The 27,360-nt window shown below is 37.3% G+C and overlaps 1 protein-coding gene across 1 annotated transcript in view; it reads right to left on the bottom strand.

Annotated features, from left to right (window-relative positions):
• Hectd2 (HECT domain E3 ubiquitin protein ligase 2) overlaps positions 1-25,053 on the bottom strand; it is a 105,521-nt gene extending 80,468 nt beyond the window's left edge. Inside the window, exon 1 of the mRNA XM_015500026.2 lies at positions 25,048-25,053. Within this exon, the coding sequence (XP_015355512.1) occupies positions 25,048-25,053 (6 nt within the window). The remainder of the gene's footprint in view (positions 1-25,047) is intronic.
• Positions 25,054-27,360: the final 2,307 nt, after the last annotated feature.

Genomic DNA, 27,360 nt, shown 5'->3' with positions numbered 1-27,360 from the left:
GCATGTTTATAATAGAAAATTCTTTAATCACACAAGAATCCATCCAAGTTTAAAACTGATATGTAGTGCTGCTAAATCAGCTGTGTGAACAGAAAATGAAAACAGACTAAAAATAGTAGGTTTCAGATTCACAGTCACCAGAACATGAACTCAATTTCATTTTGTTTAATGAAACAAAATCTACCAAAAACTATGTGTAAGATATTAATACATTTTCTTTGTGTTAGAAGCATGAGCAAACATGCTCTGACCTTCTAGAAGTTCCAGTCTAGGAAGGGTTCTTAAGGTAGAACATGAGGGGCACTATTATGGAGGTACAAGCAAAGAACTATGGTAGCAAAACCAATGTGGTGTTTGTTTCTGTATTTGTTTTATAGTTAGAAGTGCCTGGAAAAATTTTGTGGGGAAAGGCTTCACTGAAGAAGCATTCTCTGGCAGCATGGCAATGGTCACCGAGTAGCCTTCAATGTTTATTTACAACAAACAGAAGGGATGGCTCATCAGAAACTTGACATTTGGATTTTTGTCTGATCAGTGGCCTGGAATCTAAACAAGGAAAAGTAGCTTATAGAATTGGTATGCCTCAGAAATAAGCATTGTTTTTAATTTAACCTAATATTTTTGTGGAACTAGGAATTGAGCCCAAGTCATCACATGGGCTAGGCACTAGGCAAAGTGCTATGCTTCTGAGCTCCATCCTGCCTCAGAAGTAAATATATAGAAACTTCTTAGAATGAACACTGGACTTGATTTTTTACTTCCTGGGTTTCATAAATGCTTATTCCCTTGTCCCTAGGTTTTTCTTAAATATAATGATGCTTGACTTCACCCTCAGAACAATATAGAGACCTGGACATTTTTAAAATGTTAAAGATATAACACTGATTTATTCAGATAGCTGCTTCATCTCTTTTTTAGTCTGTAGTTTCTTTTCTCCTGGCCAGGGAGTTAATCCCAGACTCCATACACTGGCAAGTCTGTTTCAAGTGTTCTTTTTTACATTTGTGGAATTTTTCCTCAAGATTAAATGTAGAATTGATGAAAAACATGGCAAAATGTACAATGAACATCTGAGAAATTAGATACATTTTTAAAAACTACTTCTGTTACCTGGAAAGGCATCTACAGCATATAGTAATCTTGATTACATTGCCCTCTGGTGGTGATATGAGATTATGAAGTGCAAGAAGCATTCTCCTTTAGGTAGTCTTATTCAACATTTATTGAGCATCTATTGTACACCTAGCATCGACAGGTTGGCTCTGAGGCTACTAAGATGATGAAAACATAGTTATACTCTTGTTTACTTCTAAGTCTAACAGAAGCTGCATTGCAACAAAATAGAGCAGAAGTACTACAAAGATTCATGAGTGTTCTGAGGAAGAAATAGTCAAAATTTCCCTAGTACAATCTAGATGGACTTTTCAAATTCATTGCATTTGAGCAGCACCTTGAAAAATGCATAGGAGTTTTTTGCGTGCATGTCTGTATGTGTGTATGTACACGTTTATGTAATAGAATTGGTATGCCTCAGGAACAGCCTGTGTGCCAGAAGCCAGTCATTAAAATGCAGGGTGTGCTCAGGTGACCATTAGGTGCCATTCGTGTGAGATTCACAGTGTGTTTCAACCAAGTGTGACCATCCTGCTTCCCCACTATCATGCCCACAAAATCCTTCTCAAACTTAGCTCAGGTTATATATTAGAAAGGTTCAGACAAACTAATGAAAGTCATTTCCATCATAGTCAAGATTTTGCTCCACCATGGTTCTATCATGACTATTTATAATAATGTATCTTCTATTTAATAAAATATAATAATATATGTATATATAATGAAATATAATAATATGTACATCATTGTTTTCTTAATCTAGATACCTGTTGTTATGATGCATGTTCTCATCCTCTCTTTCCTGGGTATATAACATTGACTTTCTTTTACCAGTCTCTTTAAAAATTCATATTGTTTCTTGATTTTGTGGGGGGGAATTAGAGCTTAATCACCAAAGTCCAGTGGATTTGTTGACTTACATTATGGATGAGGGTCTTTTTCTGGCCTCTGGGCCAAAACTCATGCAAAGTCCTGTGCTATTCCCATCTCAGCTACCATTTGGCTCATGTGCCTTAGGCAATTTCTCCTAGTGTCCGTGTGTTTTATCAGGTCTGTGGAGTGAGAAATGGAGGGAGGGGTGAACAGGATAATTGTCTATGACTTCCCTCTGTAAGGGCAACATCTGGTAGGCAAGCAAACTTGGGTTCTGGAGGCAGGCAAATCTAGGTTTAAATTCTGGCTCTGCAATTTACTGTGTGATATTGGCAAGTGTCTTGGTCTCCTGTAAGTTTCCTCACCTGTAAGTACAAGATATTAATATCTAGTTCCAGGATTGCTAGAGGGATTAATAAGAATATGTGAAAATGCTTGGAACAGAGAAAGTAATCAATGAAGATTTTCCTTCCCAATTCCCCTCATTCATGAGACAATCACCAGCTGTATCATACTTCCACTTAAATATAGGGATGATAAAACAATTTTTATGTATATTCCATTTTTATGAAACTACCTAACATCTATGGACTCACCATCTGAAACTTAATCTCAAATGCCTCATCTCATTTTGGAACCTTACACAACTCAGTAGGTAGGGCATCTTAACATCTCTTGCCCACCATTTTTTGAGAGTCTGCTCTGTGCCAAATAAAATACTAGGATTAAAGCACTCAGTCACTGCCTCCCCCACCCCCACTCCCATCTAGTGGGAGGAATCAGATGGTAAAACCAGCTACAACTGGGCTTGCTAAGTGGCAAAGGAAGGGTATTAACGGGGAGGACATCAGGGAGTGCACCTACTTTAGTTGACCTTTGGGGTGAAGTGGGAAGGTAAACTGAATCAGGCAGAAGAAGTAGGGAGATGGGAGGAAGAGAGGGAGGGGAAAAGGGGGACTGGGGAAGAAGAGGATGGTGGGAGTAAACATTTCCAGGAAGAGGAAACACAAATTGTTGAAGGTAAATGACAAAGTCCACACTTGTGATCATATAACTCTTCAAGGTCATCACATTTTGGTCACCCATTAGGTGTGTGGTAACCTTAGAGTTGTGAAACAAATGGGGTTTGTAGCCCAGGTTACTGGAACATCTTTAAAAACAAAACAAAACAAAATGAAACAAAACAAACAACAACTGTTGCCTCTGTCTGAAATAACCTAGCCATGTTCCAGTTAAGCACAAATCAAAATCATTAATTAAATCACTAGCATCTCTAGTACTAATTAAAGAAGCAGTTATTGTTTTTGGAGTCATGGTGCTGATACCATTTCATATAACACAGATATTCCTGAGGCATTTTTTTAAGAAAGTGATACATTTCTTTAACTATAATTAGTACCCTTAAAAGTAGGAACAGTTTCTTAGCTAACAATATGATTTATTTATTCATTCTGCCCTTACCCATTCCATCCATGCAACCCAGCTATTCAGCAGATGTGGAGGTTTTGGATTCACTCCTCCTTTTGCTTAGCTACAAAGGAAGCTCTCAAAAATTAGAATGCCAATTGTAAGGAGAAGGGGAACTGCAGTGTGAGGAGCAGGCTTCCAAGCTACGATGGTGATGAAGATGTGCTGTGAGATGCACAGCAGAATTTTTTTTTCCCCTCCCCAACTTGGGCAGGGTGAATTCTCCAGCCTTGATTACTGGCATGAACAACCAAAGAGCTGCATTTTTAGAGACTTTTTTTTTCTGAAGGGGTGGGGTGTGAATGTTTGGTGTGTAGGATTTTTCCTCCAAGGATAATTTTAGCACCAAAAATGCATCAAATTATTTCAAATCCTGGCAAGTTTTAAAATATGAGTGGGTGACTTAGGGAAGATCTATTCTCAAGAAATAACAATGGTGTCAGCACAATCCAAGAGACTTGGAAAAGAATTTACACACACACACACACACACACACACACATTCTTTCACTTTCCAGAAATTGGAATTGATTTAACACATTGAGATTATGTTACTTGGTTGTTTCTTTTAAATGCCAAAGAGCAAATTTACTTTGGCATTGGAGGAAAAAACAATTCTAACCCATAAAAAAGAGGGCATAAAGTTTGGGCTTAAAAAGTATTATGGCAGAATTACTGTTACAAGTGTAACCCTTTTCCCTGTTCTCCACTCCCTCTCCTTTCTGAGGTTTTCCTCATGCAATATCAAAATCAATGGGGCACCAGGCATGATGGTGCATGCCTGTAATCCCAGTGACTTGGGAGGCTGAGACAGGAGGATAGCAAATTTAAGGTCAGCCTGAGTGACTTAAACCTTGTCTCAAAATGGAATCAAAAGGATTGGGGATAGGGCTGGGGTTGTGGCTCAGTGGTAGAGCGTTTGCCTCGAATGTGTGAGACCTGGGTTCATTCCTCAGCACCACATAAAAATTAAAACAACAACAACAACAAAAAAAAAAACAACAAAGAGGGCTGGGGATGTGGCTCAAGCAGTAGCGCGCTCGCCTGGCATGTGTGCAGCCTGGGTTCGATCCTCAGCACCACATACAAATAAAGATGTTGTGTCCGCCGAAAACTAAAAAATAAATATTAAAATTCCCTCTCTCTCTCTCTCTCTCTCTCTCTTTTAAAAAAAAGACAAAGATACTGTGCCCATGTATAACTCAAAAAATATTTTTTTTAAAAAAGGACTGGGGATATATAGTTCGGTGGCAAAGGATCCCTGGATTCAATCCCCAGTACTACAAAAATAATAGTTTAAAAAAATCAATGGAGTTTAAAAATTTTTAATAAATTGATGGGGCAAGTAAAATAGAGATTCAGGAGATATATCAATTGTCCTGCATGGTTTCAGAACATACATACGAGGACAAAAATGAAACACCCCGAAAGAATAAGTAACTATACATTAGCATATACAATTACTCATATTTGCTTGTATTCCTCATTCTCCTTCTCTTAATTTCTCTTCCTGTCTTACAAGTATTGAGAAAGGACTGCAAGATATATTTTCCTAGGCACAATATCTTCTCAGGTGGGCGCCATTGTCTGTGGTAGCAGGTAAATAGTAGATTTGAATTGACTGCTTTATTTCTTTGTATTTCAGAGACCAGAACAACCTGGGAGCTCAATTTAATAGTTCTGTGCATTGACAGGCTGAAAGTTAATCTACACATACATACACTCAGTCACCAGACTTTCAAAATATTTCTACAGGACCAAACAATGACTCCCCAGTGTTTGCAACCTGGGGTTCTCTGGATCACAGACTCAGGGAAGAAGCTCCTCTTTTCCTCATTTGATTGAGGCAGGTGCCTTTCTAGTCATGGTGAAGGTCCATAAAGCCACTGGCAATTCTTTGCCTCCTAATCTATCCCTTATTAAATTCCCCACCACTGCTCTTTTCCAGCTCCCTTATTTCTGCTATTTCCCAAACTCTTCTGAAGCTCTTCTCTTATAAGGGACCTGGCCATTGATTTTAATCAAGATCTTAGGGCATATTATTTGAACCTCTTAGCTTCTCTTGTCTTTGCTTTAAATCTTCTTTTTCTTTACAACTCCGAGGAAGAGCTACTCCTTACATTGCTGAGTAGACAGTTAACTGTATCTTGTCCTCCGGTCACAGTTGATTACAATCTGAGTCAAAGTCAGACCATCCAATGGACAATATGGTTTTCCCTTTGAAAAGTAAAATAAGAAAAAGATGAAAATTAGTGTCTTTACACAGGTTTGACCCTAAAACTGCTGTGGAGTCAGGCGTGGGGTAACATCTGGGCCATGTATTGAGAAAGCAAAGAGTAGAAGGAGGATGAAGCAGGTAATAGGGAGCAGGTGTGGGATGTTAGTGACCCCAGAGTGAGCAAGATGAAGGGAATGGCTTCCAGATCACTGACTGGTTCCCATGAAGCTATGCTTTCATTCTCAGTTTCTGGGAAATGCCCCCAAATTCTGTCAATAATCCCCAGTTTTTACTTGTGCTAGTTCAAGTGGGTGTCTGTTTCATGCTAACTTTCTGGTTTGCTGCTCTCTGCCAAGGTTGAGAAACCTTGGCACTATTAACATAGTGGGCAAGGAATTGTTTATTGGGAAAGAGGTGTTGTGTGCATTGTAGGATGTTTATCAGCATCCCTGGCTTCTACCCACTAAATATCAGTGTCTGCCACTCCAGTTGTGACAATCAAAAATATCTACAGGATACTTAAGCCCCAACTTAGTAGGATGTCAAGCATCTGGAGCTGTTCTGCCATGAGTAGCAAGGGGGCCTGGAAGTGCTGTGGGCAGGGAAGTGAGAGGTGGGGACTATGGCCTGGTGAACAGATAGGGCCCACTAGAGGTTGGTCAGGGAGTGGACTGGCTGGTTGGGCATTTTGTACATATGCTACTTTTCTTTCTTAACCTGGAGACTCCTTTTCGCATTTCTGCCTGTCTTATTCCCTGAGATCTGGTGGGAGATACAAGGCCAGAGTTGGAAAAACTCTCCAGTTGCCTGGAAAGACCTCATTTTATGGGAAAGCTTAAGATGTCCAAAATGCATGTGGATAGTGGGGAATCAGGTAAGAAAACTGAAAAATAAAGACACAATACTGAGGTCATCCTGCTTCCCATATATCCTAATTGGAGAGGAACAGGGGGAGAGGTAAGACCATCCTGAGGAGAGGTGTGAGCAGCCTGAGGAGGGGTATAGGCCTGGCTCTGGATGGCTGCAATGATGTGAAATCTCAAAAATTATACTGACACACAGATTCCTATTGTGCTTGTACTTTTTGTATTTAATTTTGCATAGTTTCTAATAAAAGACTAAAACATTTAAAACCAACTAATCAACTAGTCTCCAATCATTGCCAAATGTCCACTGAGGGGCAATCTCATCCACAGGTGAAAACTTCTGTTCTAGACTAATCCCTCCTTAGGCTCTCAATGCTGGTTGCTCTTTTCAGCCCTAGGATGTACCATAGCAATGCTTTTACTTTAACTTATAAGCATGCTCTAATATCCTCTATTCTTCATTGACTAGTTTTATTTTCTAGCTATTTTCTCCCTTTTCTCCTTCCCTTTATGGTTGAACTGAGTTTACTGTCTTGTGCTTACTCTTTTCAACCTCAACCAGTTGGATTTCCCTGTTGGAATCTCTAGTACTCAACACTATTTTTTCAGAAAGTCTCTTCGTGACCTCATTCTTCAATAAATCCAATGTACTCATAGGAACCCTACCCTTCACCAGCAACCTCTATGCCACCGTTGCCATCTATTCACCTGCTATTGGACTAGACTGACTTGGAGAGAGCAAAGCACCATATTCTTTGACAGCTATACTCAGCAAATTTTTAGCTTTCCTGGTATAGCAAAATGTACTCACAAAACAGTAGGAAAATTATCATAGAAAAATGTAACAAAATTCTAAATTGAGTATCATTAAATATTAAATACAGGAAACACATTTACTTAGGGAATTATGGCAGATCCAGTTTTGATATTATAGGGAATGGAGAAAAAATAATATTTGCACTCAAAAAATTTATATTCTAATTACAAATCCAATACATATGCATATGACTATATATGCAAATGCATATGCATAAGATAATATGTAATGGATTTGTATTATAGGATATAGATAACAAATATTATACAAGTTAAGAGGAGAACTAGCTTTAGATTACCTTATATGCATAGTCATCTCTCTGTCTCTGAAGCTTCTGCATCCACAAAGTTAATTGACCTTGGACCAAAAATATTTTGAAAAAAAAATCTATCAGTATTGAACATGTACAGATATTTTTCTCGTCCCCACTCTCTAAATAATACAGTGTAACAACTATTTCCATTTATATTGTATAGGTATTATAAGTAATCTAGAGAAGATTTAAGGTATATAGGAGGATACATAATAAGTTATATACAAATACTGGTTCATTTTATATAAGGGACATGAGCATCTGTAGACTTTGTTATACTGAGGGCAGGAAGTCCTGGAACCAATTTCCCATGGATACTGAGGATGTTGAATGTACTATTTTTGCCATTCTCTGAGAATAGCCACATAACAATTACTTAGTGAATATCTGCAACATGCCAGCCTCTAGGTAGAGAATTCAACACTATTTGCTTTGTTGTACAGGAAATGAGATATTGAAAGGGACTTTTCTAGAGATCTTGGACTTGGTAAGCTCTTCAAATCTGAGAGCAATGGACTAAGAAAACCTATATTTTTAATTAGAGTTATTGAAAACACCTTGCCAGACTAATTGAGAGGATAGTTGGTAGGTAATTGATATAACAAGGAGGAAGTCAGAGGCTGGAGGAAAGTAAAACTATTTCCTATATTTTCTTCATCAAGTTCAGGAGGTTAACAAACTGTCTGAATACAAAACCCTGTGAAGTATGATCATTGCCTGATAATGCTGAAGTTCAGAGGACTTTAGTTACCTGTGTGAGGTCTCATGGCCCAAGAGTTGAGATCTCAGAGCTGGAACCCTGGGGCCTATGATGTTGTACCCAGTGCTCCCTCTATGTCAGCTGTTCACTTAAACAGAGCAAGGTTTGAGGATAACATTTTTTTAAAAGGTAGGGAATTTAGAAGAGAGTACAGGTGAGGGCTCTGAAGGCAGGTATGTGTGAAGTCTTGGGACACTGTACCAAGAAGGGCCCATATGCAGAGGACAGTCCAAAGTAAAGTCAGTTAAGGAGAAGTTAGGTTACTGAGATACACTGAGATGTGAAAAGGGGAATCTGGTTCCAGCTGTCCTAATAGGACTCTGAGCCAGCAAGTTAGATAATGAAAATGTTTCATGAAGGTGGCCTAATAGGGGTGAGGGAAGACTCAACCCAGAAATTGGACCCTCTCAGCAGCTAGGGTGTGAGAGATAATGAGGGTTAGAATGATGATGGTAGCAACAGAAATTGGCAGAACATAATAACAGTGGGAATAAGGAGAGGCTTAAATAGAAGATTACTTACTTAATCTGTTGAGGTAAATAGCTTGAAGGGCAACCTGTCAGTCATAGCTGCTGTTAAGAGCCCACTCTTACTCAGGAAGGAAGATTGGCCTAATCTAGTTTGGTTTTCCTTCTGTTCTTTTCCTTGAATGGGGACACAGTGTGAATTCTGAGGCCTGTGGTTAAGGCAATTCACAAGGGCATTGCCCAGGAAAACCAAGACACCGTGCAGGGTGACATTCACTGTAGTGCATTAAACACAGGGAAGGGTCTGGTGTTAACCAGAATTTTTCCCTCCCCCTTCTCCTTTCCCTGGGGCATGGCACATTCCCAAATCCTCTCTGAGGTCAGGCATGCACTAAGCAAAGTTAAAAGAAAGGGGTCTTTTGTTAGACCCTCCTCCTGGAGCAGGGACTGGAAACTCTGTAGTTCTATCCCAGGGAAGGAAAAAAGCAGATGGAGTGATTGACAACACAGACCAAGCATAGAGGAGGGGAAGGGCTGAGATCAGAGAGCTAGGGTTGGAGCCCTTTAAAAGACAGAGGTGGTAGGGAACAAGGAGTTTTTGATAAAGGGGAGAGGCTCCCCAGGACCCTGGGAAAGGGGTAGCTGTGTGGGTGGCCCTGGGAGTTAGGAACAAAGGCCAGGCGGGGGTGGAGCTCTGAGTAGGGTAAATGCTGTTGGGATTAGAGCAGATGGTTTGAGCAGGAAGTTACTGTTCTGAACATTCTTCTGGACGTGTCAGCGTGTGAGATTGATCAGCTCTGCTTTGTACCATGAGAGAAGCTCTCCAAAGCCATAGAAATTAAAATATAACCAGAATGCCAATGATAGATTTTATAATGGAAAAGACAGCTGTCCATAGCAGAGTACTTATGTCAGCAGGTTGTGAGTTATCATCCTGTGGGCAAGATGCAAGGGAAGCCAAATTATGGACAGGAGGTTGCCATAATTCACCACAGGGATGCAGCCTGCACAAAGCAGGACCATCCCCTGGGCAGCATTTAGAAGACTCCAGTAGCTTTCTCAGCGGTATTTTTGTTTGTTTGTTTTTTAATTGTCTAGGCTACTGAAAACTGCCCATATCCAAATTCACCAGAAAACTTAAATATTCAGATTCCCAGGTGTTATCCCAGGCTTTCCAGAATCAGTCTCAGAGAGAGGCCCTGGAATCAGCATCTTAAGTAAACTTTCCATAGAATTTATGAAGCCTAAGTGCAGTTTGAAGCTAAGCAGTCACATTATTTTAAGTCTTTCTTTAAGTGGAACACATTTGGTGGATTAGGTTTAGCTAATTAAATTTGTGATGAGGTCAGGAATGCCAGCAGCTTATTCCTCCACCACTTTGGGTTTGAACCCATTAAGTGATCAATATAAGAAGGCAAATGGGATTCTAAGTGTTAGTTTTATGTAGTGCTCTATAGACAGGCTTAGATCAACAAATGGGTTGGGACATCTCAGCTCTCTGTCAGATCTTGGGCTTTCTTAGGCCTGAAGCTAGAGAGTGGGACCATGCCAAGGGGACGAGGGGTTCTGCATGGACAGTGGAGGCAGAGTAAGCCACCAATAAGCAGGTGTAGAGGAAGTAAGCGGCAAGAAGCTTAGTGGTGCTGAAATATGGTAATCCTGCCTGATACACAGGTGTGACTTGGAAGTTCCTCCTCCTGTTTGGAATAGGATAAATCTTGATAGAAGAGTTTCCATCTAGAATCACACTGAAGTTCTGCTTCTTTGAGTTTTTAGTTGACTTTTACCTGACTTCTCAGTGAGTTTGGGGACTCATCTAGCCTCATTTTTGGCTTAGCTCTTTCCTCTAGCTCAATTTCTTCCAATGTGTCCACTGGGACTTCTGCTTCTTTCTTGCCTCCAAGGATCTATGCCCAGGCTCTGATCCCCTAGCCAGGTCTCCAGGCAGACTAATAATAGAATAAGGGGAATCAGGCACAAGCTGGACCCCAGTCTTGGTTACTTCTTGTGTCTCCTTAAAGCTACCTTACCAATATCACAAAGTTGGAGAATGATCTTTAGTCAAAGGAAAAGGCATAATTGTGCTTCTCCAAATAGTTCTGTCAGTGGTTTTGCATTCATGGTGAGCCTTAGTCAGCCTGAAAAAATCAGGATGACTCCACAAAGCAAATGTCTCTTTCCTGGCAGCCTAGGACCAGCAGAGTTGCCTAGTATATTTGTGCAAGTTATGTGGCAGCCTATGGCAGGAGCTTGCTGGTCGGTGGGGAGAAGATGCAACATGCCTGAAACAGAAAGGCATGTTGAAGAAACTGCAAGGATTTAGGTACAGCAAGAGCCAGCGGAGGAGTGAAGTGAGAAGAGGCTGGAAAGGGGACCGGAACCACATCCTGATGCATCTTCTGTTGTGCCAAGCTTAAAAGTTTGAACTTTATCCTCTGGTCAGTTGTCTCCAAAGTGGTTTTATCTACCCCTTGTTTGGGATATGCAAGTTGAACTACTGCAGTGTGAAATGAAAACCTAGACCTAATTATATTCATTAACAAAAATCAACTTTGGGCTAGAGTGATGATGGCTCAGTGGCAGAGCGCCTATCATGTGTGAGGCACTGGGTTCAGTTCTCAGCACCACGTATAAATAAATAAAATAAAAGCCCATTGACAAATAAAAATTTAAAAAATTTTTTTAAAAATCAACTTTGTTGAGGTAACTCATATTGTCTTTTTAATCTGAGAAAATTAGAAATAAGTGAAACATTCCTAAACTATATGGTACAGATTTGCCTTGACACCATCTCTTATTCTATCTGTCCAATGTGTCACCTATAGAATATGAGGTACTCTGAGGGAAGAGAGGAAAGGGAGCTCTGTAACTCAAGAGAGGCTCTCTTTCTTCGCTCTCTGCATATAGCACATTAAAATCCTTATTACCTGCTTAAATGAATTTACAGATTATATTGTATCTAGAGTAACTTTACAAAATAGATACATTGTTTAAAAGAGTTTAGCAAAGAAACTTGAGATTACTAAAAAGCTTTGTGCAAACTGGGCTGGGACACAGCAAATGGCTTTTAACTATATGAAGAGATATTTAGTCTAACAGTGATAAATACAAACTTAAATTTCCACTTAGTAGATTGGCAAAGATCCAGAAGTTTGATTCAATGCTGCATTGGTAAGGCTGAGGGGAAACCAGTGTTCTTGCATTGTAGGGGGGGGGATGCAAAATGGTAGAACCCCAATCGAGAGAGTTTTTATTATCTAGCATAATTACATAAGCCTGATTATTTGTCAAACCAGATATAAGAAAGCCATTAAAGACTACTGGGGTCATGTCAAAAAAATGCAGGAGTCAATTTGAATTGGCTTCTACTGTTCATATATGGGACAAATTGAGCATTATTCTTTTTTTTTTATTTAGTTGTAGATGGGCACAATACCTTTATTTATTTATTTATTTTTATATGGTGCTGAGAATCGAACCCAATGCCTCACACATTCTAGGCAAGCACTCTACAACTGAGCTATAACCCCAGCCCCCAAATTGAGTATTAAAAAGAAACCTAAGTGTAGTGGATTGAAACACATAAAATATGTTTAAAGCTATGTGTTTATAATGATAAAAAAATTTTTGGTTACCTTTGGAGGATGGTAAGGAGAAAATTGATAGTTTGAAAAAAATACAGCACTTATTCTCCTTTTCCTATGCAATTCCTATTCCTTTGAAAAGAAATAGTTGACAGTAAGAAGTATTGACTTTAGCTGGGCACTATGGCCCACATCTATAATGCCAGTGACTTGGGAGGCTGAGGCAAGAGGATCACAAGTTCAAAGCCAGCCTCAGCAACTTAGTGAAGCCCAAAGCAACTTAGAGAGACCCTGTCTCAAATAAATAAATAAATAAATAAATAAATAAATAAATAAATAAATAAAAAGGACTGGGGATGTGGCTTAGTGGGTAAGCACCCCTGGGTTCAATGCCTGGTACAATAAAAAAGTATTGACTTTATATTCAGTTTACTAAGTGAAGAAGGCATGATAGATTTAAAATATAACCATGAAGAGAGGATTGTCTTTTTTTTTTTTTTGAGGATTGTCTTTATACATGTATTCCAGCTAATAAATGAAGAAAGAATGCTAAAATTAGAACAATTTCATGTTTGTAATGAATTAATGGATTTATGCAATGATTACCTAAGGCTGCTAGCATTGTAAAGTATACCTCCTGATAAGATTGCACACCATTCATAGAGTGATTTGCCCAAATCAGTTGAACTTGAATTTGATTAAATATCTATATGTAATTACCAATTTATGGGAAATATAGGCAACTGATGAATATGTTGCATGACACCTGACCTCTGAGCAAAATCCAGGTGATGGGGAAATGTATAGAACAGATGACTGTTTTTTAACATGTAAATTGGAGGGAGGGAAAGGAGAGAGAGAGAGAGAGAGGAAATTTATATTGAAAGAGACTTAAAACATATATAATCAACCACCATGTCTGAATAATATTTGGATGCTAATTCAAATAGATAAAAAATTAAAGTTAATATCAGAAGGTTTTGAAGAATGTGTATTCATGACATTAAGGAATTATCATTATGTTTTAAAGTGTGCCAATGGAATGGCAGTTTGCTTTTTTGATATACACGCTGACACAATTACAGATGAAATGATATGCTACAAGGATTCACTTCAGAATAATCTAGGGCCAGGGAGGGTGCTGTGAGAAGTGGGGGGAAGTACAGATGAAACAAGATTGGCTGTGAATTGGTAACTGATGAAGCCGAGTGAAGAAGAGATCACAAGGTTCATTTGCTATTTCTACTTTTGCATATAACTAAGTTATTTCTATAATAAAATAAAATAGATTTTTACAAATAAAACACAGCCTGGATATAATACATTAATGCAGATACTAACAAAAGGGCAGAGATGACAAATGTATTCCTTTATGAGTCTTTCGTTTGCCATCTAATAAGACAAAAGCAATGCTAAGTTAACTAGAGCAAAGTTGGGGGAAATCATTTAAATTACCAATACTACTTGAAATATTTTTAAGGATGAATTGTGATATTGTGCTAGTAACAGTACAAGACGTCAGGATTTCTGCTCATGACCATGAGAGAGTAACAGGGACTGGACTCACTCTCCTTATCAAATGACTGAAAAAAAAACACATGCAAAATATATTAATCAGTGGTTCTCAGACATTGGATAACAGGCAATGTGGGCAGTGATCTCTGAAATAAGGAAAACGAATACAGTGAGCCCTACAATCACCTCAGCTGTTAGAGAGAGCTGTTAGTGGAGATTAGTTACTGAGACTAAAAGCTGCTGTGGTTCTATGTAATAGAGCTTTAAAGTAAGGCACAAAAATTTCAAACTGTTTCTAAGAAACTCAACTATAACCCAGAACAAAGTTTAAGAGTATTAAAAAGAAGACAAGATATCCCAGCATGCCAAAATGTAAAATTCACCATGCCTCATCCAATAAAAAAATTCAGCACCTGCAAAGAAGAAAGATAACCCCCAGTGAGGAGGAAAGTCAATCTGAAACAAACCCAGAAACAATAGAATGTAGAATTAAGAGATATAAATATTTGAAAAGCTATGATCAATATATTCCATGTGTTCTAATATATAGAAAGAAAAGAGCAGTTTCAGGAGAGATATAGATGATATAAAAATGACTCATATTGAATTCTAGAGATGAAAAATACAATGTATAAGATGAAAAACATACTGAATATATGTATGTGTGTGTGTGTGTGTGTGTGTGTGTATATATATATATATATATATATATATATACANNNNTATATATATATATATATATATATAATATTAGAATTTCAAAGGTGAGGAAGAGTTGAGGGCAAACATTTTTGAAGAAATAATGGCTGAAATGTCCCCAAATTTGATTAAAAAAAAACAACTAAATATCTACATATCCAAGAATCTCAGTGAGCTGTGAACAAATAAATAAATGAAAGACCCAAGGGACACCCTAACCAATTTGATTAAAATGAGTAAAAAAGGGAAAAATCTTTAGAAAGAGCCACCATAAAATACATTACATAAAGAAGAACAAATGTAAAAATGACAACAGACTTCTTGTTGGAAATAATGTGAGTAAAAAACGCTGGAGTCACTTTAAAATACTGAAAGCAAATGTACCTATTAGAATTTTATACTTAGCAAAAATATTTTTCATAAGTGAAAGCAAAACGAAAATGTTCTCAGGTATGAAAAAGTATTAGTTAAACAGATAACCAAATACATACATTCTCTCTCTCTCTCTCTCTCTCACACACACACACACACACACACACACACACATATAGTGTGTTTTTCATCTTATACATTGTATTTTTTATCTCTAAAATTCAATATGAGTCATTTTTATACCATCTATATCTCTCCTGAAACTACTCTTTTCTTTCTACATATTGGAACACGTGGAATGTTAATCATAGATTTTAAAATATTAATATCTCTTAATTCTACATTCTACAGTCCATTGTTTCTGGGTTTGTTTCAGATTGACTTTCCTCCTCACTGGGGGTTACCTTTCTTCTGAGAAAATACATAATCATTTTAAAATCTCTTAAAAGACCAGAATATTATTTTAGTGAGCAAAGTGCTTCTTTTTTCTAAGATCAATTAATGAAACAACATTATCTTATGTTGCCTTTAACCCATTCTTTAAATATTTGTTTTTACATTAATTTTATTATGTATCACTATATTAGTACAATTATTAATACATGTTATTTGTAAGCAGAAAAATATAGAAATTATACATTTTGTTTTCTGATAAGGATGACTAACCAAAAATCTTAGAGATGGCTGTCATAACTTAAAAAGACCAATTAGAGGGTTTTGAATAGTGATATAATCTCATTTAATTATTTGATTTTACTCTTAGAAAAAACCAGGGGTTAACAATATAGATAATTGCTTGAAGTAGTAGGTAATACCTGGAATAAAATTAAACTGATAAATGTCATCTCTCAAAATTCAAGGTCACTCAAGAACCCAGCTCACCATAGAATATATGACTTTGATGACTAACTTCAAGCAAAAATACATGTGCCTCATCTTGGATGGTTGTTTTTGCTCATCTACAAAAAAGACAAGCCTTTGAACTATGCAGAGTTTTTAAGAACCTTGGAAATGAACCAATACTTATTTTATGAAATTGGAAACAGGCCCACAGAGACAAAGTTACTTGTCTAAAATCAGAGAGCTGCTTAATTAGATGGCAGTTGGCAGGCGTTTACCTATTATACTAGACTTTGAGGAAACTAACACAGGAATTTCAAGTAGGATCCCTTAGATGTGACATCCTTAGGGTTCCTTGTCTGTTGTGCAGAATTTTTGACAGTAGATGGCAACCTAGACAATAATGCCAACTCATCTTGTGAGTTCTCCAGTTTTGATTATCTGTTTAACTAATGCTTAAACTGTTTGATTATCTGTTTAACCAGTGCTATTAACTAATGCTATTCCATCTTTGTTTCCATAAAATAAAGACATTTCCAAGTATTTACCTAGCTGTGTTGGAATGTAATAAACATGATATTCAGGGATTGATAACAACAAACAAACAAAAAACCTGTTAACAATTTTAGGAAGGATTGTTCCTTTATCTACATTAGCATCTTTCCCTTGAAAGATAAAGAAGCATAAAATTCCAATATATTCACTAGAAATCACATACAAACTACCAATTTCTCCATTTAGCACAGATACAGTTGTTTACCAGGCACTAACCTGCTTAGTACAGGAGGGTCTTTCAGGTCAATTCCATCTCATAAATTTCACCTGTCAATGAATCTTTTGCCTTCTCACCATTTCCGTGCCTGCTTCCCGGTTCAAGTCTTAGTATTGTTCTCTTGGATTCTTACAATATCTTCCTAACTTGGCTTCCTGTTTCTGTTCAAACATATTTCAAACCCATTTCCCATACAGTAGTCTGGTAGTGTTTTTGAAAATATAATCTGATTATTATTCCCTCTTATAAAATGCTTAAGGGGAATTTCTGTGTTATCAGGAAAGCATAGCAATTATTATCAATTATTATTGTTTGGACTGGAATGAAGCTCAATGGACTTCACATTTAACCCCAGGATTGGGGATGGGGAGATGTGGGGATGTGGGTTGCAGCAAGGAGGAAGGGAGACAGAGAAAAAAAGAGAGAGAATTACCCCTATTACACAAGAGTTGTGATATCCTTAGGGCTTCCAAGGTTGCCAGACTCAGGTACATTCTCCCTTTTCCCCACCACAAGACGAAAATTTCTGATAAGGTAAGCTACATAATATGGTTGGGAGCACTTATATTTGGGATGTGAATTTGGTTGTGGGAAGGGACTGAATTTGAAAGAATGATTTCTTGGGGGATAGGGAAGAAATACAAAGGATTTCAAAGGATTCTGGAATAAACCCGACTCCTTATGAAAAAACTATAAGGCAAAAATATCCAAAGACTTATCTTAAGGACCAAAGTGTATAGCAAATAAAAGCCCCCAAATCCAGAAAGTTATCTAGGAGGTAGCTTTATTCTAGGCTATGAGCAAAAATGAGGATTCTGATGGTATCTAGGCAAATGTAAAAGAGACAAGGAGAAAACAACACTTCCCTCTTTATAGATGATTCCAGAACTCAATAGAATGCTCCTTCTTTAGGGATGAGTAAACTAAGATCAACACAAAACCAAAGGGAATACTTTCTTTAGCAATAAAGATAATAATACAATAATACAACACTCTAAAAGCTGGGAAGAGCTTATTTTTTATAAAGACCCACTTCATGAAACTAGTTAATTTTAGTGATCTGTGTTGAAACCATGGACTATATAAATGAGAAAATCAAAGATGAGAAGATAAAATATTGACATGGAAAGGGAGTTGATTGAGTGCTGGGTAGAAAAAGAGTTGGTTTTAAAAAAGCAAATAATGTTTAAAGGTAGTGAAAATGAAGAACAAAACTAAAAAAAAAATCAGAATCAATACTAAAGAATTAACACTATAGAAAATCAAATCTATGCTGTGGACTCCAGAAAACCAATATCAAAACTCTTCCAGGACACAGAATAAAAGAATTAGAAGAAGAGCCCTATAAGAAAGAGAAGGTTGAATATAGGGGATAGAGAAGAGATCTGAGGGTGCAGACCAGAAGAAAAGGCTAGAACCAGTAGAACTGGGGCAATAATGTCAAATATATATAAACTTAAACTCAAGAAATATTTTAGTTCAAAAATAAAAGTAAATCATTGTGGTGTACTAGAGATGTTAATGTAAAGTGGCTAAGACTTAAGACAGATTCTGGTGGATTTTTTAACTGAAAACTTTATTGAGATGATTGTAGGTTAATTTACAGTTGTAAGAAATAAGATGGAAAACCCCAAGTACTCTTACCCAGTTTCCCCTAGTTGTCATATTCTGCAATATCATAACCAACATATTGACATTGATGCAGTCCATCGTCTATCTTATGCAGATTTCTCCAGTTTTACCTGAGTTCATTTGTACATATGTATTTTGTTCAATATGATTTTATCACATCTGTAGGTTTGTGTAACCACCACTAAAGTACCTATGCTGAATATTTTCATTACCAAAAGGATCCTTTGTGTTGCCCCTTTATAAACCTCTTTCGTGCTTATATCCTGCTAGCCATTAATCTTTTCTCCATTTCTAAAAAAAAATTCTTTTTGTTTCAAGAATGTTGCAAAAATGAAACCATAAAGTATGTAACTTTTGGGGAGTGTCTTTTTCACTAAAAATAATTTCTTGGAGATTCATCCAAGTTGTTAAGAATATCAGTAATTTGTTCCTTTTGATTACTAAATAATAGTAATTAAAAGAGAATAGTAATGAAGCAGTTTAAAAAATAAAGTGAGATCAAACATTCCAGTTTTGACAATGAGTGTTAATGGTTAAATTCTCTTATCATAAGGCAAACTTGCAGATTATACGTGTACGGTAATTTGGAGCCAAACCTAAAACAAAATTTTTTAAAAAGGTTAAAAGATGCATGGATGTTTTATAACAACTCCTGCTTTTCTAGAAGTAGGTCTAGCACTCAGGGGCCTCATTTTGATGTCAGAGCATCAGCAGCTCTTGGGTTAGTTGTGACTCCATAAAACTTGCTGCAAAATGCCACTGTAGTAGAACTAAAATTCCAGCCTTCTCATCTTTTCCACTTTCCCCTATAGTAGGAGATTTACTTTGGGGAGAACCCTGTGTTTATAAAGGCAGGAATATCTTGACTAGTTTCTCAAAGGCAAGGAAGAGAAACAAAGATAATTACAATAGTCCTCCCCCGCATCTGTGGTTTCTCTTTCCATGATTTGTTATCTGAAGTTAGCTGTGGACTGAAAATAATAAATGAAAATATTCAGGAAAAAAACATTTTATAAGTTTCAAATTGCATACCATCCTGAATAGTGTGATAAATTCCCACACTGTTTCATACAGCCTAGGATGGAAATTATCCCTTTGTCCAGGGTATCCACAATGTATATGCTACCTTCCCATTAGTCACTTAGTAGCCATATCAGTTATTAGATCAACTGTCTTGGTATTGCAGTGCTTCAAACTTTATTTTGTTCAATAATGGCCCCAAAACACAAGAGTAGTGATGCTGGCAATTTGGATATGACAATCAGAAGCCATAAATGCTTCCTTTAAGTATCATTTCATATCATCACAAGAAGTGTGAGGATAGTACAATAAGATATTGAGAAAGAGATGTCACATCCACTTAACTTTTATTATGGCAAATTGTCATAATGGTTCTCTTTTGTGAGGAGTTATTGTTGTTAATCTGTTAATCTGTTACTGTGCTTAATTTATAAATTAAACTTTATCATAGTTATGTATGCATAAGAAAAAGACACATGTTGGGTTCAGTACTATACATGGTTTCAGCCATTGGGGGTCTTGAAATATATCTCTCACAGATAAAGGGGGACTAGTATATTTGTGAAGTTTGAGAGATTGTTTTTCTGAATGAAAAGGAGGCTTATATCTTACACTCCAGAAAAAAGTTTGGAAAGCTATAGTGATTGGAAAAAGGCTGAATGAGAGGGGACAAGAAAATTCTCTTGTGAGGCTTCCTCCTTGAGTTCCTGAAAAAAAAAATATATATATATATCCCCACCCCTCCAGACTTACCCGAGTTGGGATTGAAAACTGCAGACAAGGATGGGAGTTGTAGCTTTGTGGAGACTGCCATAACTTGGGTCAAAGAGTAATATGCAGCCATTCTGGGTACCATCTGCAGCCAGATAGAAGATGTGTTTGATATTTAAAAGGGCTGTTCCGTGCCTAGGGAAGTTTCTTGGGATTGAAACCCTCACCCATGGGCATTCTCAATCTACGTAGTCTAGATAATGAGCTGGTTCAGCAAGGATGACAGACAATAAGAGTCAGTGGCTACCTTGTCACCACTGATGGGTGGTTGCTCATAAATGAGAATAACACAACGAACAAATCAGTAATCCTCAATGTCCCTTTTGCAGCCACATAAGAGAAAGTCTTTCCCTGCTACAAGCTGAGAGACAGTCACAGGGATGAGGGAAGGGGCAAGAGAGCATAATAATGGTGTTGCTGACTTCCTCTCCTTTCCCCACTCTCATGGACTCTTTCTCACCAAACCACTGCAAGCACAAATCTATTCTGTACTTGGAGGAGGGGGAGACATTAATATTCTAACTGGGAGCCTCAATAACCTAATAAGAAATGAGAATTATAAGATCAAACTAAAATATTATAAAGAGTCTATTCAGCTCAGCTGATAACAGTTATTTGTATAATAAAGCAATTCCATGTTTATTCCCCCAATGAGTCAATATGCCTCAATCAAAATGGTTAAAAAAGGAAAAAATTCTCCATAATATTAATGTAGAATTCGAGAGAAAATGCAATCAGTGATCAAGTATAATTTCCTCAAAGGATAGCCATGACATTCAATAAAGATTTATAAAACAAAATGTTGCTGGGTGCAGTGTCATACTACTGTAAATCCCAGCACTTGGGAGGCTGAGGCAAGAGGATTGTGAGTTCAAAACCAGCCTTAGCAACTTAGCAAGGCCCTCAGCAACTCAGCGAGACCCTGTCTCTAAATAAAATATTTTAAAAGACTGGGGATGTGGTTCAGTGATTAAGTACCTCTGGGTTCAATTCCTGGAGATGGAGATATATATATATATATATATATATATCTCCAAAAATATATATAAAAAAAATATATATATATATAGTTAATTGTATATACAAAATAAATCTCAAAAATTGTGAGAAAGAAGATTCTTGTGATTATGCACAGAGGATATTATTGATTAAAAAGGCAAAATATCTTTGGAAAATTGAAATGATTTAATAATATTTTGATTTCACAAATTGGCTTTCGTTTTTCAAGCAAGAACAAATAAACAGCCAAGCACCCAACAAAGGTATCATAATCTCTTCGCATATGAAAGTCAACAGCATACAGCAACTGCCTCCTTGATTCTTTTCTTCTCCTCCCTCCCTTATAAATAATTCGTGTAATAAATGAAACACGAATTTTAATAATAAAAGGGGGAACTCTTTCCTTTCCTCTGACCTCCAGACCCTTGGAATAACACTGTAGTCTGACAGTCTGCTACAGACTAGATGCTGATAATCACAGTGTCTCTTCAGCTTTTTTTTTTCAGAAATTGCCAAAAGAACAAACTCTGCAACAACAACAAAAATATACACATTTGGGCAAAGTTTTCTCTTTGTAAAGTCTTTACATGTATAAAATTATCACATGGAAATTGTACATAAAAATCACATGGGCTGGGGTTGGGGCTCAGCAGTAGAGTACTCACCTAGAACGTGTGAGTGATGAGTGATGTGAATTTACATCATAAGGAACAAAAGCTCCTATTCTCTCATACTGATCCATGAAGAACGGGGAAAGGAGGCATCTTATAAGGTATGACCTAAAATAGACTAACAACATTCATCTATTCATGAGGGTAGAACTCCCCATAACTTAATACCTCCCAACACTATTGCTTTGGTAATTATGTTTTAACCTGTGAATTTGGGAGGGGGCACAAACATTCAAGTTCTTGCATAATACACATATTGCTATAAACCAAATAGTTGGGTTGCCAACTTTCCATCACTCAGCCACATGGCTGTACGATGTAGCATTGGGTGTCCTACAGAATAATATTAACACAAATAAAAATAGGTATCTCTCACTCTATTTCAAACACAGATTGAATATCAAGTTAAATATTTAGGGTAAAAATATCCAAACATAGAAATTATGTATCTGTCTAAATTATCTATTTCCCGAAAAGATTTGTAGTATCTTGAAATTTTCAATAAAAACCCATAGAAATTCATTTAGGTTTTCAGTGTCCAAGAGGCAAGGTTTACAAGGTGCATGTTGCTTTATCAGTAGTCATTAGATGCAAAGCTTTTTCCCGAAATATGATATGGCAATTTGATTTCCATCAAGAGGTATAACTTCCAGTGGCAGCTTGTTCCTAAAAACACCCTGTACTTTAGTTGTGTAAATCTGTCTCTGTTATCTTACAGGGAGCAAAAGGGATGGGAGGGGTGACTCAGGCCTACAGGAATAGGAGAGAACAGTGACTTCTTAGAAATGAAGAGCTGAAATAAAATCCTTTGAGTCAATAGGAAAGTTCCTACAATGGTGTGCATGCACACACATGCAAGTCTATATTTAGAGATGTGATTCATAGCCAGGAAGAATAGAGATTTTATATTCATACCTTATAAGATGCCTCCTTTCCCCGTTCTTCATGGATCAGTATGAGAGAATAGGAGCTTTTGTTCCTTATGATGTAAATTACATTCACATCACTCGTCACAGTCTGTAATAAGTAGCAGGATCCCCAGATTTTGCCCTAAATCTTGAAAAGTAACTCTGAACACAATGGTGACATTTTATTTAGTGCCATTCCTGCCTACATTGAAAGTCTGATTTTGATCTTGCTTTTCCTAAGATAACTTGTCCACATCCCAAAGGTGGTAATTTCATAAGCACCTGTGTGGCCCTTTCTTTGAGTCTGAAATCTGTAGGAAGTGAAATGTAACCTGAGGAATATTAAAGGGGCCAAACTCAGGACATTGGAATTGGGTAGATCACAACCAGAAAGTGGAAAAGATTTAGGGTCAGTGAAGGAGTTCACAACTTACTATAAGACTGACAAAGGCACCAAACATCAGATTGAGCCTAAGCCTAGACTTTAAAAAGCTCTGGATTCTGCTTTGGCCATGTTATTACCCAAAACTTTCCAGATTCTTTTGGCAAAGAACTAATCAACAAATGACAGTTTTGTACATCTGTGGAATCTTTGGAGATATATATATATATATATATAAAGGAGGGGGTGTGGAGGTAGGAAAGATGGTGGAATGAGATGGACGTCATTACCCTAAGTACATGTATGAAGACACTAATAGTGTAACTCTACTTTGTGTACAACCAGAGACATGAAAAAATGTGCTCTATATGTATACTATGAATTGAAATGCATTCTGCTGTCATGTATAACAAATTAGAATAAATAAATAATATACATTAAGATAGCCTTTTGATTATCACTACATTATATCAGTTCCCAATGTACATCACCATGGGATTTCTGGGGTTATTTTGCAGAGGAAAAGTAATGTAAATTAAAAACAGGAAACAAAAGGTAGGAATATGGGCACTTAATAGAGATCTAAATAACTGAATCCTGAGAGATCTGAACAGAACTAATTATTTTTCATGATTAGAAATATACTAACAAAGAACATCTGTGGTCAACCTTCTACATTTGTAGGAGACATTAAATTATTTGAGGGAGTGAAATAGGAGCCAGTGAAGATAATCATAGAGAGCTCACTGGAAAATTAGCAGCAGGGTGTTAGTGAGGGCAGATGCAAAGTGGAGTGTGAGGAAATATAATGATTTGAATTTTGCTTATGGGAATGGATTTTGAATTGTATGATATGCTCAGAGAAGCCCTAAAGTCAGTCTGACCCAGTGAATAGCTTTTCCACAAAACCTGGCTGAACACCTTCAGTGAGAATACTAAAAACAAACCAAAAGAATGTAATCTTGCCTGGGTTTAAAACCCTGGTTCATTCATATTTAGAAACATAGAAACTCTATGACTGAAAAAAAAAATCAGCAGAAATGAAGATCCAGAGAAAGACAATTAGAATGGTTCAGCAGATGGGGGAATGTCATAAATAGACAGTTTGAAAACTAAGTATACATCTATCTGGAAATAGGAAGAGTAAAGGAGATATCAGCTTTGTTCAGAAAAACATAGGGGAATGTGAAAAGAATGGATAGTGATTCATAAGTCCTGGAATATCAGGCCTGGGGATACTGCTTGAAATGTTACTGACAACAATAAAGATGATGATGATGACAACAGCGACCACATGGTAGGAAATGATTTTGTGCTTGAAGGATCCGTGGTTACTGAATGCTTATCAAGTGAAATGGATCAACTATGCTCTTGTGGTCTAATGTCTGAAAAGCTGTTTCCAGGACCTCCCTCAGGAACAAAGGAAGATTTCCCTGGGCCTAGTCACACTCCCTTTGTCACTGAGAAAACTTTCCCAGAGCAGTAAGCAGCTGTGTACAGCAGTCCAAGACCGCCTCATCTGAGGAATAGAAGCCTCCTGGCCTGGTTATCCAATACTGGAGTCCCCAGGAAGCAGACCTTGGGGATTTTAGCATGCAGGGAATTTTTTTAAGGAGCACTTTCTGAAATCAACCCCTGTAGAAGGGAGGGAAAGGAAGCAGGATTGGGTAGAGGAAGAAGCTGAGCTGTGATGTAATATCAACAGATGCCTCAGCCAACCATACTGGGAGTAATGAAGGTGGGTTGAAAGTACCCAGCTGTCCCAGGCTGGACCTTTACTCCATTCTGATAATCAGTTACTAGATGTGGGGCTCTGTGGGAAGGAGATAGGATCTTGATGAAGGCAGTTTCCTTACATTGAGGCAATCTACAAAGGGGACTGCCAGCTGAGGGCAGGGTGCAGGTAGCAGTCCCAACAGCTGGGGTTGGTTGGTCCTTCATTCCTGAAGAGGGATCTCGGGAGCTCATTCCAGCATCTCCCACACTCACCTCCATTTTGACCTTCAGTTTCCATTCCTGACTGACATGAGTGAACACCAGGAGGATATTGAGGATTTGTTTAGTGAAAGACGGTGACTTAGTTGACATATATAATACCAGCCCTTGGGGATGCTGAGAAGCAGAGAGATTTGTCATCAGTGGCCCTGACTTTGCGATTCCTTGCTCCCTTCACAATGCCTTTTCCTCTCCCTGCTCCTCCTTTCCTTGTAACTGCCCTTCTGCTGGGCTCCCTGACTTCTAACACTCCCAGCTGTCTGGTGGAAATGATTTGATAAATTCATTCACCCAAACCTCTCAATGACAGGGGCTGAATTTGCAAAACAGTCTTGGGCCAAAAGAGTAAAATCCTCTGGAATTTCAGGCTGTTCAGTGAGGGGGTACATCTTCTTGAGTGTTAGGAATGAAGTGGTATTAGGAATATTCTCCCTCTCTAAAGTATAGTGTAACCCTGGAAAAAGCCCAAAGATTGGTGCAGATAGAGCCAGCCAAAAAAAGAGGAGGAGAAAATAAGCTTTTCATGAAGGCTCTTGCCTGCTGGGCATGATTGACAAGTGCTGATAAAAGCAAGAGCTGGGTGCCTCAAACTGGGAACTGCTGCTGCCTAGCAACTCAGGCTAAAGAATCAAAGCAGGGGTTTTTCTATCCTGAACTAAGAATCTGTCCCTTGCCAACTTTGAGGAGTTTGTTAAAGTAAATCCAAGCAGAGAATGGAGAAGCTAGATCTTTGTTAAAATGATGATGCTGAGGTAGTTGACTATTGTTAGCTCATCAGCCTTCTTCCTCATCAAAGACCTGTTGTAGCTGCCAGTATTCTACTTTTCAGTAGTAAGAACTTCTGATAATCTAAAAGAAGACCCTAAGAAGAATCTTAGATTTTACTGGTAGATCATAACCCTTTTTTCAAGGCTAGATGCTTTCTCAAAAATTCTATGTGATCAAATGTACTATAAAACTGTCTTTATATCTCTTACTATTAAAGAACTTGACTCTTCCTTTGGTAATCCATAATTTACACCATGGATAACAAGTCTGGCAATGTATTTTGAAAAAGTTCATCACCCATATTTTAATATTGGTTGTTTCCTAGAAGCAGCATGTGTGAAATAAGTGAGTTACTGAAGAATGATGAGTAGATTTGGGGAAAAAAAAATTCTAGCTGTTTCTAGTTTTAATTCAGCTAGGCTCCTGTTTACTTTCAATATAATTCTTCTGTATTATCAGTAATTTTTTTTTAGATTTCACGAGAATGTAAATTCTATAAAGACAGGGATTTTTTTTTTTTTGGTTTGCTTTGTTAATAGATTTATTTCTGCACTGAGAATGATACCTGGAACTTAGTTAGGGAATCAGTAAATATTTATAGAATAAAATTTATATTTCCCCTTACCACCTGGGAGTTAGAAATTCACAGGCTGCTTTTTAGCATCTCAGGACATATTCAGTTCTCATAAAAATATAACTGTCTTTGCCTCAGTCTCTCTTTTTGCTGATAATGACTTAACTAGTAATTGTTTTGGTTTAGTATATTGTAAAAAGTTGACGAGGTATCATGATTCCCAGGATTCGTCAAGTGTCAACTAATAATTAGTTGGGGAACCTTAGAAAACTCATTTAGCTTTTCTGGATTTTAATTTGTTCATCTACAAAGGATAATTTAACAGTGTTTTTGTCTTTCAGGATTTTGATTTGATTAACTAGCATAAAAAATAATTTAGTGGTTAAAAGTAAGAATTCTGAATCTGGAATCAAATCCTAACCTTTCTACTTTTGTCTTAGGCAAGTTATTGAATCTCTATAGGCTTTATATATATACATATAAAATGGAGATAAATATAGTTCCCTTCCCACAGAATTTTGTGTAGATAAAAATAGTATGTGCAAAGCATTTAAAATAGTGTTTGCCACATTTGAAAGTACTCACAGTAAATGTTAGGTGTTATTATTAAATGGAAAACACATTTAGAAAATTGTGAATTTCTGTACAAATATAAGATAATTAGGCTTCCATTTTAATGGGTCAACAGTGTCTCAAGCTAAAATGAATGATTAATGTTCAAATTATAGACCCTGTAACAAGCTAGGGAATAAATGATTTGGCATCTCTCAAGTTACACCTCATGGTTGGCTATGTATTCTATTTCCAGAAATGGCCTGAGGTGCTCATCCACAAGGCTACCTAATAATTTACTCATGATGACTTTACCTTTCTCAGTCCTGTCATCATCTTCTTATGTGACATTGGACAAGGCCAATAACTTATCTGATTCCTAGTTTCCTCATTTGTAAAATGGGAATAATAAA

Source organism: Marmota marmota, unplaced genomic scaffold (genome assembly GCF_001458135.2).
Source record: "Marmota marmota marmota unplaced genomic scaffold, marMar, whole genome shotgun sequence".
Classification (NCBI taxonomy): Eukaryota; Metazoa; Chordata; class Mammalia; order Rodentia; family Sciuridae; genus Marmota; species Marmota marmota.
This window is presented reverse-complemented; position numbering and strand designations above follow the sequence as displayed.